Here is a 16,459-nt window from a genome sequence, read left to right as displayed (position 1 = left end):
GTACCGCGGCTATAACTGTTCTTACAACCTGGTAACTGGAGTCGTGAGGATGGAGTGAAGTATGCTCTGCGGGTGAGGCTGAGGGGACTCGGACATGAAGGAGCTATCATGCCATCTGACAATATAACTGGAGCTCATGAGCAGTACTTATTTGAAGTTCTGACTTAGGTCAGACTAAAAGATATTTTATAAATAAGGAAAAAATGGTTACGATGCTTTTATTAACTTAAAACAGAGTAACAAAATCACATGTATTACTGTTTTGTTTTGTTAGAAGGGGAAGTGTAGCAAGAATAAGTAGAGTAAATGAAAACATATTTCTAAGTACTGAAGCTTCAGATAAACACCAGCAAATTAATAAGGCCATCTCCTTATAAGGTTTCAAATGTTATCTGAATCCAAGAGTATATTAAGGAATTAAATACTAAATGTATTACAATGTATCATTCTGCTTACGTCTTAACTGCGCACAACTTGAGATACCTATTGATGGAGCTCATAGTGACTCAGGAAACACAGGGTTAGACTAAAGGTGCGAGTTTAAAATAGGAACATACAGAGAAGTCCTTAAGATGAATAGAATGTGAACCTTCTATAAGTAAGATCTAAAATAAAAAATTCGGACAGCCAATTATTTCCAAAACATAGGCAACATTTCCCCAATTACCTGATTAACACCCTATTTTCTCTTACACATGGATTTGAAAACAAAGGCTTCATAACGGGACTTACCTCTGAATCCGAATCCTTACTAGAAGGCTGAGAGAGTTTTGACGCACTTAAACTGTGTGGCGAGAATCCTGCGCTCTCCTGAGACTGGGGAGACCACCCCACTAGCCGTAAGGGAGGCGCGACATCACCTGAGCCATCACCACTCTTGAACTGAGACGCATGGGACACTTCCCTCTGGTCCGGCGGAGCTGTGGGGGGGTCAGTCCTTCTCCGAAACTGCTGCAACGCTGCTCTTGGAGAAGGGCTTGGAGAAGGGCTTGAAGCTCGTGAAAAGTCTCCAAGACTTCCAGACCAACTAAAACAATTTCTGAGTGTCCCCAGAGTGGGTGGTGAAATGGTCCTGGTGAACCTGCTGGTCTCAGAAGACTGAGACTCACTGTCAGTCATCACAGCTCCCTCGTCTGCCATCGGATCACCTGAGCGACGCGCTACGTCTGACCCAGCCAGTTCCTGGCCGTCTAAGCCCTCTGACTCACTTAGACTGGTCTCTTTCTCCGTGACAGCACTTTCCTCCAGGGGCTCGCTGCTTGCTTCCACGGGTACACAGTCGGCAGAATCCAGAGAACTGCAAAAAAACCTACCAGAAAAACACAAGAGAAAGAACCTATAAATATTTTAGAGTTTCCCCACAAAGGTGATTAAGATTCAGAAAATGAAAAACGGTCTAGATTCTTCAAGAAAATTCTCATAAATACGTAATTTTGTAAATAAAGACAAAACAGAACTTGAAAGCTTAAATTTTGGTTATACCGACATTCACACATTTAGAAATTTATTTATACGATGAATTTGTAGACAGCCTTCCTAAAAGCAGTCCTCTCTACATACATGTACTTGGAACCTGCATATTTTATCTACACCTAATTGTCACATAGGTCTTTTCCCCCTGACCTTTATGTAATAACCCCCAGACAGACTAGAAGCTCCCCGAGGATGGGTACCGTTCACAGCACCTACGCTAGCAGCTAACACACGGCTGACAAATACTTGAAGAGTTACGGAAATATACAACAGAAGGGACAATTTACCACTACTGTCTATTATTTTGTAAGCAAAATAAAAGAAATTAGCCACTTACTCTTCATCTTAGCTTATCTCCTAGTAGCAAACCATCTGGGAACTTGTAGTGGTACGTACTCTACCAGTTTTTTAAATAAATGCCCTATAAACTTTTCCGCTATTTTAAATATTGAGGTTATGACTTCCACATCTATCATAAAATTCTGTATTAATAAGAGGTATTACTTAGTGTGGCAGCTTTAAAAAATCACTTATAAACACTCCAATACAAAAGAAAGATCAGTATCATGACAGAGAAGATGTACTCAGAGAGTTTTTAGGTAAAAAAGGAAATTCCCAGAATAAATGATCAGATCAATATGAAACCTAAAGAGAATTTATCTCCTTAATAAGCATTAGTTCAAATCTAAGATGATAAACAGACGATTTACTACATGCTGGAGAGTAAAAATCCCCTCTATCCTTTATCAAATCCCCGGCTGAGGGAGGTGTGGGTACGGGCCAGGAAGCAAGCGGTCCATGGAAGGAAAGGTCTTACTAGGCTATTCACTACGCACAAAACAGGAGCTGCCAGTCTGATCACATAATTCATTTTTAAGTAAATAAGAACCCCTATGATATCCAAATAGTCTTCCATGTATTATTTCATGGGTAAGAGAAAATAAAGTGGCAGTGCCCAAGGTTATAAAATTAATCAGCTGGAGAGCAGAATTAAAAGCCAGAACCCCTCCCAGATCGCGGCTACTTCTTCCCAATTAGCCTACAGTGTTGCTTAATTGATATTTCTATTTCTAGGTCTCAAAAGACAAACTGGCATGTTTCTAGGATAAGTATCTATGTAATAAAGAAGAGTTAAAGCAGACTTCCAAAAACCAGACGGGATGGAGACCACCCCTGGCATATGTAATAGCTCCTGCTGCATTACCTTGATGCAGCGGGTGACCGTGTGTGAAGTGTAAATCACATTACAGAGCGGGGTGATAGTAAATCCTTGCATACGTATTCGTGACTGGGCGCTGCGTCAGGGCCTTGAAATGCTTCTGCTAGGCTCCAGAGCAGCCTGCAGTATGACCATCCATACTTTATAGATAACCAGGCTCAGGGTAAGCAGTGGTGTGTGAAAGGTCCCTCTGCTAATTCAACGGCACAGTGAGAACTCGCATCCAGGCCAACACGACTCTTAGCTCCTTTCCACCCAGCACGCTGACGGGGACCAGGAAGTTCTGCGTCGCTGGTACTGACAACACCACCGTGGGAAAGTTGTTGAACCCCTCGGAGCCTCAACGTCTGAACCCCAAATAGAGAAAATAACAGCGACCCTGAATATCTCATAATTTTGCAGTGAGAAATCACGGAGTGTATTACACAACTTTGAAAATTAGCGAAGAAAACTAATTTAATCCTATCTGGTTATTAGATGCTGCTATACCACCAGGTCAGAAAAAGACTTACAACTATTATTTCACAGCAAACTGATGGAGAAAAAAAATTCATTTCTCCAAGCAGCTCTTAACAATTTATCAGTGACACATCGACCTAAACTACAGAGAGTGGGGATGTGCAGCTGTGAGTGGGTATCTCACCAAGCTCGTGTGGTGACCAGGCCAGCCCTGTGGACACATGCAAACACGGCCCTCATCAGTTGTCCTCAGAGGAAAGCTGGACATCGAGGACAGAAAAGGGAAATTTTATTTTCTGCAAGTGAGGAAAGCTGACTTTCTAGAATGTAGTCATCGGCATGCATCATGCCTTCTCCAACGTCTGCAGCCTCGTTTTTCATCATTCCACTGCTAACAAGCACCTTCAGTGAGAGGGACTAGTACAGGCAGAATCAGAATGACCATTTAATCAGGATGTGACTATTTTCTTGACAAGGCCCAATGGGAGAAGGGTCTGGAGCACCACCTACAGCACGGCTCAGGGATGACCAGCAGTTGGTTCCTTCACAGCCGTCTCCCACCGTCAGGGCTGGACAGACTGGCCGCAGCCTGGTGTATTCAACTTGAAGAACACATCCGTTCTAAGTCTTCCAGAGGGATGTGAGGGCTGATCAGTTTTCTCTTAGGGCTACCAGGTCATGCCTAAGTAACTTCTGACACTGCAGCTTCCTGCTGCTCAGTGTAGTGCCTCCAGCCAGACCATAAAATAAGAGCTAGTCATTGTGGACTTTCCATCCATCAGGTGCTGTTTTAGGCACCTTTACGTATAGTCACAATGTGATCCTCTCAATGGCCCTGAGGTTGTCATAACTGTTGGCCCCGTTTTTGAAAAAGAGGAAATTGAAGCACCCAGAAGTTAACGTGCCTGAGTCAAACATCTCATGAGTGACAGGACAGGACTCGACTCCAGGTGGTCCAATCCCAGGGTCCCAATTCCTAACACCTACATTATACCAACTCCAAAATCTCATCAATACTCACAGGGACTACAGAACAGCCTAACTGATCTTTCTGTTCCACTTTTGGCCTTCTGGAATCCATCCTTCATAGCACACTTGGAACGGTCTATCAAAAGCAGGAATCAAGTCATACCCCTCCCCTGATTAAAACCGTCCAAATAGGTCCTATCACCTCTACAGTCTAGAAGTTCCTTAGCCTGGCTTACAAACCTTCCATGAACTGGCCTCCTAGTTCTGCTCCATCAGCATCCTTTAGCAGACTTACATTTTGGCAGGAGTAGTAACAGAGGCGGTCGACAGCCAAGTGGCTGCTCCATGCCTCTGCCCACACGGAAGTAGAGGCTCCATTCTTTACAATGGCACCTGACACCTGCCCCTTCCCTCTGACCCTTTCCAAGCACCCACTTAGCAGGAGACGTCCCTTTAATGCCCCCAGAACGCCTTAGGCGTACTTTTGCTGTACCTACCACACTGTACAAGTTTTCTTTATGGACCTATTTTTGCGACTACACTACAAGCTTCTCAACAGACACTATGTCTCTCATTTTTGTAACCCAACGCCTAGTAGAGTGTTAGGTTCTTAGTTAATGTAAGAACTCTAATCATCTGGGGCGCCTGGGTGGCTCAGTCGGTTGAGCATCTGACTCCTGATTTCAGCTCAGTTCATGATCTTGGGCTCCGTGCTCAGTGGGGAGTCCACTTGGGATTCTCTCTCTCCCTCTCCCTCTGTCCCTCCTGCTGCTCATGTTCTCTCTCTCTCTAAAATAAATAAACCTTAAAAAAAAAACTACTCTGCAAAATTGTCTTTACCTTTTAAAAAAAACCAGTAGAAACAAAGCAGCAAGGGACGGTCCAGAACAGAATTTTTCTAATGCAGAATGTAAGTCTACCATTCTTATTTTGCTTTAGTACGGACAGATGTGCATTTACGTGGGGACGCAGACGACACACAACACAGATGGTAGACAGCCGAAGCCAGGCTCTGCACAGACAGCCCGGAATCAGTGTTTACTTGGGACAACTGGACAAGGGCCGACGAAGGGGGCGTACAACAGACACACAAGCCCACAAGGACGGACTGTACCTGCTTCTGGTCCCTGGGACCACAACTGCTCCACCGTCTTCATTTTTCCTCCGTAAAAATGCCGCAAATTTATTTCTCGTCGGAGGTGCTGCGCTCCCATTTTTTCTAACAGTACTTCCATCCTCCAGGTCAGGCATGAGCATTTCAGAAGAGTTCAAGGACTTAGGATCTTCACAGTTATTTTTCTTGGTCTTCTTTGCAAATGAAAGGGAATACTGACTCAGCAGGTTGTCTTCTGACAGCTCTTCTAAATAAAAACAAAATGGTCTGTAAATCTTTGTTCGGTGTGGAGACTCAGCCTTAATGTTACAGCGCACATCTCACTGTCCTAAGGATGAAGTCTTATTTCTTTAACGATGCATCACAAAAGGACTCACAAGAATGACTCAAAAGAAAAAAATTTCCCTTAGCTCTGTTTTATTTATAACTTCACAGATTAGTTAAGATGTAATGTCAATTGTTTGTATGATTTAATGTGAAATTACCGAAACCAAAATTTCAGGATACAATCAATTCTGTAAGGCTATTTACCTCTGATACTAAAGGCTTGATTCTGAATAAAAAAATGAAGGCAATTTATATGTCAATGTATGATTTCCCGTTTGATTTTTAAAATGTTCCAGTAAAACCAGCAACCACGTACACACCACCGATACTATACCACCTTTGACGTGCATGTGACCATCACACAGTGAGGCAACCTCATTATAGTTCTGGTCCTCACCGCCTAGCTATGGGGCCCGAGAGACCTGTGTGACCCATGTGCTCTACGGCAGCAGAATAAACCATAAGATTAAGCAATACAGTCGGCTGACACCTGACATAGGCAACAACACAGAGACAGCACGTGGGTGTATGAAATCAGTCCAACTACAACTAACTCTCAGCCTGAACAGCTCCCACTCATGTGGGAGTGAGTGCTCACTACCTAGGAGAACAGTAAAATGGTTGGGGGTACCACATACTAGAGACAAGAAGAGGGTACCTCAAATTTAAAAATACACAGATGTTTAAGAAGCTACAGATCTGTAAATTTGATTTTGCTTATAAGAGCCTTAATTTGTTGATTATGCAGAGAATTGTGGTCCTTAGGGAAGAAGAAAACACAAACATTGTAGGGTCCTCAGTAAGGTTTCTCCAAGAAGTGGCCACGCCAAGCTAAACCGCATTTTCCTTCTGTGATAAGGCTGTTAGACTAGCTGTTTGGGGGAATTCCACGGATTTACATGCTGAGCAGGACACGTCAGCGTCTCTCATCTTATCCTAGTGGACAAGACAGAGCAGAATAACTGGAGAGGAGTTAAGGGAATTGCAGCAAACTGAAGGGCCCCACAAGACCGCAGGCGACTAGCAGTCTGGAATCCAGCCTAAGTGCTCTCGACGTCCGTACGTTAAACATTATATAAGCAAACACGTTTTATCTATTCAAAACTCTGAGACACGAGGAGCGATCCTTCTCTCCTTTCCAGGTGACACAGAGAATACCCACCTGTTAGTAGACAACACAAAGATTGTTCGAGAAAGGCAGAACAATGGATTATAACGAATTGATTGTACCAGTAGATAATTTAATCCACTTTTAAGTTTAAAAATATAACTGTACCTGCCTTAACAACAACTAGTGGATTTTGATTATCAACTCAGTAAATGCCAGCAAAACGACAGGAATGTTAACAAAAGCTATCTCAGTTTGCAATCACATAAGCATAGTCTCTGGGTGAAGGGCTGAAATAGTGACACAATTCTAAACACTTATTGTGCTCTGTGGTAAGAAGACCACACACTTCAACAACCACTCTCCATAATAGTCGCACAACTATCAAAATCTGTACTGTATCCAAAGCACAGCCTGGGTAGGTAAGCAACTTTTAGCCTGGAAAAGAAATTCAGGAGCATCACAGTGGCTATCCCTGAACACATGAAGGGCCGTCAACTAAAAGAGGGCAAAAAAACTTACAGTTTTATTTTGTGTTTGTGTGTGAGCCCAGGGCACAAAATCCATTGACAGGTGGCAGTTAGAGCAAAGCAGACTGTGACATAAAGAACTTAGAGATAATGAGTTCTCTACATAAAACAGCTCATCCTCATGGGGACCGAAGGGAAGGGACGAACAGGCACAGTGTGCTTGCTGGCGACCAGGGGCTTGCGGATGTTACCGTACATAACACACACGGACATTTGTGAAGAGGCAGTGCAGCTCCCACTTCAGAAGAGGAGACAAAGGTCCAGACATATTATCTGGGAAAGATTTATGCTCACAAGGAATCAATACAGTTTGACAAAACATGAATAATCTATACCTAAATTTGAAAAACAAAAGCATTAGCGAACAGGTTTTTGCAAAGGGCTTGTTTTGTTGTTAGACTTTCATTCATTCATGTCTGAGGGAAAGAAGAGAGAAGGACCAGATTATAATCAGTCTTTCTACTTCTACACATCTTCTATGATAAAAATAAAACACTTTTCCCCACTCTTAGCACTTCTGTTCAGCAATGTACTGGAGGTTCCAGAAGACAAAAAAAAGAAATAAAGGGAGGAGGGGGAATAAAATGAACAAATAAACAAAAACCGAACAAACACATGGCATCTAGTCTGGAACAAGGAGAAGCGCAACTGTCTTTATCTGCAGGTGACTTGACCGTCTCTGCAGAATGCCATGGAGTCTATGAAAGAGATAACTATGAACTGATCACATGGATTTACAAGGTTGCCAGACAGGAGATGAAAATACAAAAATCAACCCTACAGTTGACCCTTAAACAACAGGAGAGTTACGGGCTGACCCCCTCCAGAGTCAGAAATCTGTGTCTAACTTGTGACTCTCTAAAAACTTAACTACTAATGGCCTACTGCTGACCAAAAGACTTAGTGACAAGAGAGACAGCCAATTAACACATATTTTGTATATGTGTCATACGCTGTATTCTTATAATAAAGTGATCTACAGAAAATATTAAGAAAGTCATAAAGAGAAAACACATTTACTACACTGTATTTATGAAAAAAATTCTACATGTAAGAGGACCTGCGCAGTTCAAACTCTTGTCGTTCAAGAGTCAAATGGATTCTAGCAATGAACAATTAGAAGTCAGTATTTAAAACACCATTTGCAGTAGCATCAAAAATCTGAAACGCAGGGATAAATTTGACAATACATGTGTGTCAGACACTAAAAACCAAACAGCTGACACTAAATGACAGACTTAAGTAAATGGATCAGAAAACCCAATCTTGGCAAGAAGTCAATTCTCCCCAAACTGATCTACAGATTCAACTAAATTCCAATCAACATCTTAGCAGGCTTTACTTATTTATTTTTGAATTGACAAGTTGATTCTAAAATTTGTATGGAATTGTGAAAAGCACAGAGTAGCCAAAACAACTTTGCAAAAAAAAGAACGAACTTAAGACTTATATATTAAACTTAGACTGAAATTACTTAATTCCAAGATTTACTATAAAGCTACAATAATTAAAATGGTGTTCTGGCATAAAGATAACCAAATAAACCCACGATACAGAATGACAGAGTCCAAAACAGACTCACATGTATATACGGTCAAGGTCAACTGATTGTCAACAAACGTGCCAAGGCAGTTCAATGGGGAGAGGACAATCTTTTAACAAATGGTGGAACAAGTGGATTGCCACATACAAAAAAGGTGAACCTTGATCCTTACCTCACACCATATGAAAAAATTAATTCAAAATGGATCAAAGGCCTAAATCTAAAAGCTAAAACTACAGCAGTTATAGAAAAAAAACAGGAGAAAAATCTTAGTGACCTTGGGTTTGTCATAGATTTTTTAAATGTGATCAATACTCACTAAAATTTCACAATATATACCACAAGCAAAAATACATACCATTTCTTGGTCTCTTCACAACGGATGACTTCCTTGGAAGATTTAACCCTTTAATACTGATCACTTGTTCAATGCCCACAGTACTTGGATTTTCCTTCAGTCTTTTAACATCTGAAACAACACCGTGCTCAAGTCTAGGGCAATAATTCCTATGCCAAATGCTATTAACATTAGATGACTTCTGACATGTTTTGTCATTCCAACTCTGACTTCTTGACTGGGCAGGCTACAACAGTAAAAAGGAAAAGGATTACTTGAAGGAGGAAAATACCCAAATCATTTCCCTCTCTATCAACATAAATTATAAGCAATAGTTTACTCTTTTGAACATTTTTTGATGAAATATCTGTTCTCTAAATAACATTTTCTACTTTTTCTAACATTTTCTACTTTCATGGGACTACACTTTTCCATTAAATGTGTCTTGTACTCCTGGGTCTGTTTCTCTTCTAATGAAGGTCAAATGACCTTGTTAGTTCATTTTTAAGAAATAAAAAGTGAATCTTCCTGAACAGTGCAAGAAATGAAAATACACTTGAAGAAATGTGGCCACAACAAAATACTTTTAAAATTTGAGTATTATTTCAAAACACAATCCCAATTAGTTTAATAATGATCTGGCAATAAGCCTCTTAATAGTCACTTACCCTTTATACAGAACCTGATCATTAAAACCATAAAACCGTATATTTACAGTAAACAGCCATCCCATCTCTAAAGTGTGGTTGAATTTAAACCAAAACGATCTAATTTATTTTTATTTTTTAAAAGATTATTTATTTGAGAGAGAAAGAAAGAAAGAGGGAAAAGCGAGAACACAGAGGAAAAGGAGGGAGAGGGAGAAGCAGACTCCCCACTGAGCAGAGAGCCTGATGTGGGGCTTGATCCCAGAACCCTGAGATCATGACCTGAGCCGAAGGCAGACGCGTACCTGACTGAGCCACCCGGGTGCCCCCAAAATGATCTAATTTAAAACTCTAGTTTCCATGTGACCCATACTTGGTGTCATCTGTAGTGGACAATACGGACAAACAGAAAGCTACCTGGATCTACACTGAGTCTTGAATAAAACTTTCTCTGAGAAAGAGACTTATTGCCAGAAAGCGCTGGTATGCAATCATTCTTAATGCTAATATAAGCTATTCACAATGACAGCATGTTGTAATATGTGATCTATTAAGAGGATAGCAATGATGCTCTAATAGAGCAGAGAGGCAAAGGGAAAAATTAACTAAGGCATAAAAAAATGCTGGTACTTAGGGCACGAATTCCACTCGACAAAAATCCCACCTAAACTTGGAATCTAATCGAAGTCTCTCAAAGAAAGGATAAAAATAAATAAAACAAGGTGACATTATTCAGGATACTTTGCTTTCAAAATTAACAAGGAAGGTTATTCAGAATAATTGAGTGAATGGTTATGAAAAACAGCTTAAGCATAATAATAACTCATGGCATTAGATCCCATTGATAGTTTTACTGAAAAAAAAAAAGAGAGAGAGAAACAGGCAAGTAGAAAGCCAGCCTGGGAGGACAAATTTTAGATAAACAAAAAGAATGAATTAGTTTGGTACAATTAATGGTTCCTACAGAAATTTCTCTGCAAAAGGATGGTGCTCTTAGTGAGCCACTACATTCTCGTCAATGTCTGGACATATTCAACACAAGCAACTATTTTAGAGTTTCTGAGACAAAAGAATAACTTAAGAATCATTCCTGATGAAATTATAATAATAGCAGTAATTCAAATGTGTAAAGAAGCCTGCGGAGTAAACACTTTTCAGTCCCCTTCCTTTGATTACCATCTCCCTAAAACAATAAGCAGATAAACTCGATCTGCAGTAAAACTGGGAGATAGCTGTATGGTCCAAACCAAAGTGAAGACAGAGTACAGACAGAGAAATTTTAAGAACTTAACAGAAGAGAGATCAAGCCCACGTGTCTGCAGAAAAGAATCCCAAAGGGGAGTCAATTTCACCTATACAAACTTGAGAAAAGCTAAGGGATTTAAGGCACCAGGTACCATGCAGGCCGCATATGGGGGAGGGCTAAGAAGGGGATTATTTGACCCCTGGCCCTTATCTTCCACCTGACCTTACAGTCAACTCATCTACCTGCCTTCAGAACCAGAGCAACTGGTCAGGTGAAACCCAGAAACAGCAGGCACTTCAGAAGATGGGAAAATCCATTTGTCTGAAGACAGAGGTCAAATGAAAGGCCCACCCAACTGTCCTTCCCTAACCTGTTCTCAAAATACAAACTGCCACATATACATGCGCTAAGTAGAAACTGGAGGATCCCTTTCTGGAAAAATGGAACTGTGCAGAGAAAACAAAATCAAGCCAGCTTGTTGGCAACCAGATCACCGAAGAGTAAAGGCCAAGATTAGAAGCCCCAGTCCTTCACACATCTTCTCCAGCTGCTCGGTGTCTCTCTCAAATAGGAACAGCTAGACAAGAAGCTTCAGATGTTTGAAGAAAGTCTCTACCACGAAAGAGAAAAGGGCAAAATAACAATTCAGAGCAAACAGAATGCAGAGAAGGGCAGAAAATGTGCAAGAAATTATAACTGATATTCTCAGAGAGATCCATTACAATCTTTTTTTTTAAGATTTTATTTATTTACTTGTCAGAGAGAGCACAAGCAGAGGAGCAGCAGGCAGAGGGAAAGGGAGAAGCACACTTCCCGCTGAGCAGGGAGCCCGATGCAGGGCTCTATCCCAGCACCCCTGGGATCATGACCTGAGCCAAAGGCAGACGCTTAACCGACTGAGCCACCCAGGCGCCCCCATGACACAGAATTTTAAAGAAAGCACCCTGACATAAGAAAATGATAGTAGAAAAAATTTAACAGAATTTTCAGCAGTGACAGAAATGTTCTGTTCTGTCCAATGTGGTTAGCCACTCGCAACGTGGCCAATGTAAAGAAGTAATTTAAAAATTATTCAATGTGAATTAATTTAAACAGCAGCAGGTAGCTACGCGCTACTATACTGAGTAGCACAAAGTTGGAAGACAAGCATCTCCACACGAATGAGAGAGAAAGTCAAAGACTGGGAAATCTCACATCTAAGTAAGAGCAGTTCTAGAAAAGGAAATAAAAGAGGAAAGAACAACCTGAGTTAAGGTTTACATGATTTGAGCTGATGAGCATAAGGTTCTTGCCCCCTTTTTCATGGAGCCTAGAATACATCTCTGTTACAGAACTTTCCACATCTGTATATATACAAACACATCTCCCTCTCCCTAGGCAATGAGCACCTGAGGAAGAATTATATTTTATTTTTTTTTATATTCCAGAACACTCACTAACCTATGCTTGTTATAGCGAGTAATAAATGCTCAGTCAAGAACTGAACTAGCGAGCAAGCGTAGAAAGACCCGAATTAGACTGGAAGCTAAGAGAAAGAAGAAACTGTCACTCAGAACTAAAAGAAGCAAAAGGACTTAGCAATGAAAGAGATGTCCACTTTTATTTCCAAGTTTTCTATTCTGAGAATGAAAGAGATCATGTAACTGATATCATTCCTTCAACAAAAAAAACGTGGTAAATACAATATAGCAGTGAAGCTCATAAAGCACTGTCTTTATGAAAATTATATCCTGCTGGGAAGAATCACAAAGTAAACTACAGAGACATAACTTAGGCAGTAGTAAGGGCTAAAAAGGAGAAATGTCACTAAGGAAAGCTGTTAAGGAATTCTTTGGACTATGGATAGATTTAAGGTTATAGGAAATCATATTTGTAAAGATCCAAGAAACATTTAGAATTATGCAGCTGTTACTAGACTGGACATTAGGTTAAAGATGTGAGAGTTATCTGCATAAACAAGATAATGTCATCAGAACTTACTTAAGGAATAAATATGAACAGAAAAGAGAACAATGTGGGAAAGGAGAGAATGGTGGGGGAGTGTGTCAGAAGGGATATACACAACTGGGGAAAAGTGAATAGGAAAGGGCTCAGAGACACAGTGCTGGGGTGTTCCGTTAATATTTGTGCCATGCTCGTGAATGCGTGAGAAAACAGCATTTACTTCCAATGGTAGCGTTTCTAGGTTTGAACCTTCAACTATGCCAAACGTCCGAGGCGAATGGGGTGGGACGAGAAGAAAGGCATCAAATGCTTGTAGATTCAGGCGAAATGTTCATGTCTAAAGGTCTGGCGATATATCACTTGGTTGCTTTTTAATTTAAGGAAATTAACCAATATATCTATGTTCTAAGACAGACAATTTCTCCATCATTAAGTTGTTTTAAACCCACCCTCTGCACAGTGCTGGGATATAGAGATGCTCAGAAGATGTTTACTAAATGAAGATTTAGTCACAGTGCCTGGGTGTCTGGGTGTCTGAGTTGGTGAAGTGTCTGCCTTCAGCTCAGGTCATGATCCCAGGGCTCTGGGATCGAGCCCCCCCTCCGGCTCCCTGATCAGCAGGGAATCTGCTTCTCCCTCTCTCTCTGCTCATGCTCTCTCTCTCTCAAATAAATAAAAATAACAATCTTTCAGTCAGAGTTCCTGCGATGTAACTAAAATGTGCTCTCTAAAGGTGAAGTCATTAAAAAAAAGAAGTCCTTAAGATGTTACCGCAGCAGTGTCTGGATTGTAGTCATCAATCTGTTCCAAAGTGTTTATATCTTTATTTCCAAGGGCTATCTGGAGAGCTATGGAATCATCAAAATACCTTGGTTGGTAAGATTAAGGAAAAAACGCCATTATTAACAACTGAATGACAATGTAATAAGACCAAAGGGTGTACTCTAATGTCACAGAAACTCTTCAGGCTTAGGACCTCAGCAGATCCTCCTTACTTTCTACACTTGGCATGACTGAAACCACAGGTGTCATTTACTAGGTTCTATTCGTCACTGCAGGAGCTGGCTGTCTTTGGAAGCAAAACCCTTCCAGGGGAGACGGAGAGGGAGACCTGGCCACCGGCCACGTGACTCTCGGCTACGAATCAGCCTGCGTGCGGGCAGCCGGGGGCTATGAGCAGGACATGCTCAGCCGGTGTGCTCACACGTCCACAATGCCCCTCCTAGGAAGTGGCACTTGCTGGCCAACAAGTGCCACCTTGGGAATGTGCAGCTTAAGTGACTGAGTCAGTACGTGTTTCTGTCAAGGCCACCTAAGTAATGAGCACGTTATAGTGGATGAGCCACAGGTTTATCAGCAAAAAGGGGCTCTGAATTTTCACCAGCATGCTCATTAAAATGAACAAAACATAGGACTCAGTATAAAAGAGAAAACAAAAAATCTGCAGGCTTTTACTGAACGCCTTGCCAAGAATATCACCATAAACACATGGAAGTGCAAAATTCTACTATTCTGGTTCAAAAAGGATACTGCCCAGCGTAGCTTAGTGTTTCAGGATCAATGTCATCTTCGTAGGCATTCAGAGGGATGAGTTTCCTTCTGATGGGATCAAAAACCAGCTGATAAAGGAAGGTATTGTTGGCTCTGATAAATCCTTCGATGTAATCCTCTGGGACTGTTATATTCATCTTAAGATAGTGTCCAATTTTCTTGATAACCTAATGATGGATGTAAAAATATTTACTAGTTATCTGCAAATACAGAATAGGGAGTATCGCCAAGATCAACTGGTTCACATTAGAGGCTGAGGAGAGACAGAAAATCAACTGATTTTATCTGCATTGAAAGCCTCTACCATCAAACACACCCATGTCGTATCACTAAAATCTGTCTTTGTAACAGTATTTTCTTCGATTTTTCTATTACTAACCTAATGAACAAGTCAGTTACACATCCAGTTTATATTCCCAGGTGTGACATTAAGACACCGTCCTCGCCCTCGAAGTCCCTTCCATCCAAAACCCAAAATACGAGCATACAAAACCCGAGAATTAAAAATGAAGTCGACATTCTAACTTCTGTTAGAGTCATGGATGATTAAAGCTGGTAACACACTCACGGACAAAGAAGGGCAGGGCCACAGAGTGGAAGCCGGTGGCCCTGGAGTCACCAGCTGCTCTGTGCACGCAGCTCCCTTCCCAGCCCCACCACCACACCGCCGGAGGACTACCCGAGGGGAGTGGGGCTGCGGTGGCGACATGAGCTGCTTCAACAGATGCTATTTTTTTTTTCTTTTTTTAAGGTAAAGATATCAGAGAAGCGATAGAGCGATGATGCAGGTGTCTCAGTTTTGGGGGGACACAGGACACGTGATACTGCGTCAGAGGAAGTAGGCAGAAGAACCCAACTGTCCTCTATCAAGCCATGGGAAAGGGATTTACATCAATGTGCAATTCCTGTCATAACTTTCACGTTTTCAGAAGACACGGCTATTTTTCATTAAAACATACTATATGTGCTAACATGTAATGAATTTTTTATTAGCTTTAAATTAACAAATATTTTATCTTTGAATTTGATTCAGTAAATATCAACAGCTATACCCCATTTAACAAAAATTACAGCCACCAAGAACTTTAAAGAGGGTAAAGGGATCCTGAGACCAAAAAACTTGGGAGCCACCACTACAGAGAACAGGACAGAAACTGAAAGATTATACATTTTAACATTAATTCTATTTAGAACATTTTGCCCTTAAATCTCTTTACATTAGTCTTCATTTAAAAAATTTTGCCAATTGCTTAAAGCAGGTCCATCAGTTGCCAAAAGCAAAATTCTAGTGTTTTAGTCATCTTGTCCTTTTGGTAACACAGTATGGGCTACTGACAGGATAGAATATTTAAAATTCATATTCTGAAGGTCTACCCATGATGTACGAAACGCTCCGGAAACCAAACGGGACTCTGGGCGACTTCCTCTTACCTTCACGATGTCTGGATTACTGGCCAGCCTTAGCACTTTGCAGGCCTTTGCTAAGCCGATCCCACGCAGCGAGGAGAGGTAGTCGCAGCCCGACAGGATGCACATGTAGCGGAACTTCTCCTCCGTGAACACGTCCCCGAGCTGTCTGCACGTGCCCAGCCGCGCCTGGTCAATTTCTAGTCCATTTCCAAACTGGTCCATTTTTAAAATCACCTTCAAAAGGAAGGGAAATTGTTAATGCCCATAAGGGTCATTTTAATTTTTCATTATCTAATCAATCCACTGTGATATTTCCAAGAATTCTTTCTTGTTCTTCACCATCACACTGAGAGAGAGGAGAGATAGGCAGGCCAGTTAATTACTGTGAAACCTGCAAATAACCTGAAGCACAGACGATGACAGATCAGGTCGTGCACCAGGATGTCCTTGTTCTGACTCTGGGAGAAGGATGCCCTTTCTGCACTTTGTGCCTCCCACTGACATCCAGGGTTGTCATGGAGATCAAACAGCAATTTATACAATAATCCTTTTTCTTATTCTTAAAGGAATACATTTTCATCA

At 41.3% G+C, this 16,459-nt stretch overlaps 1 protein-coding gene across 2 annotated transcripts in view; it reads right to left on the bottom strand.

The window, feature by feature from the left end:
- The window catches only part of EXO1 (exonuclease 1), a 34,545-nt gene that overhangs the window by 8,450 nt on the left and 9,636 nt on the right, over positions 1 to 16,459 (bottom strand). Inside the window, exons 7-12 of one of the 2 annotated variants that reach the window (XM_057315498.1) lie at positions 15,899 to 16,111; positions 14,447 to 14,634; positions 13,688 to 13,784; positions 9,101 to 9,326; positions 5,235 to 5,478; positions 733 to 1,309 (exon numbers count right to left, since the gene is read on the bottom strand). In XM_057315498.1, coding sequence (XP_057171481.1) covers positions 733 to 1,309; positions 5,235 to 5,478; positions 9,101 to 9,326; positions 13,688 to 13,784; positions 14,447 to 14,634; positions 15,899 to 16,111 — 1,545 coding nt within the window. Of the gene's footprint in view, positions 1 to 732; positions 1,310 to 5,234; positions 5,482 to 9,100; positions 9,327 to 13,687; positions 13,785 to 14,446; positions 14,635 to 15,898; positions 16,112 to 16,459 lie in introns of both variants that reach the window. The other variant, XM_026487571.4, reaches the window with a different exon arrangement.

Source organism: Ursus arctos, unplaced genomic scaffold (genome assembly GCF_023065955.2).
Source record: "Ursus arctos isolate Adak ecotype North America unplaced genomic scaffold, UrsArc2.0 scaffold_2, whole genome shotgun sequence".
Classification (NCBI taxonomy): Eukaryota; Metazoa; Chordata; class Mammalia; order Carnivora; family Ursidae; genus Ursus; species Ursus arctos.
This window is presented reverse-complemented; position numbering and strand designations above follow the sequence as displayed.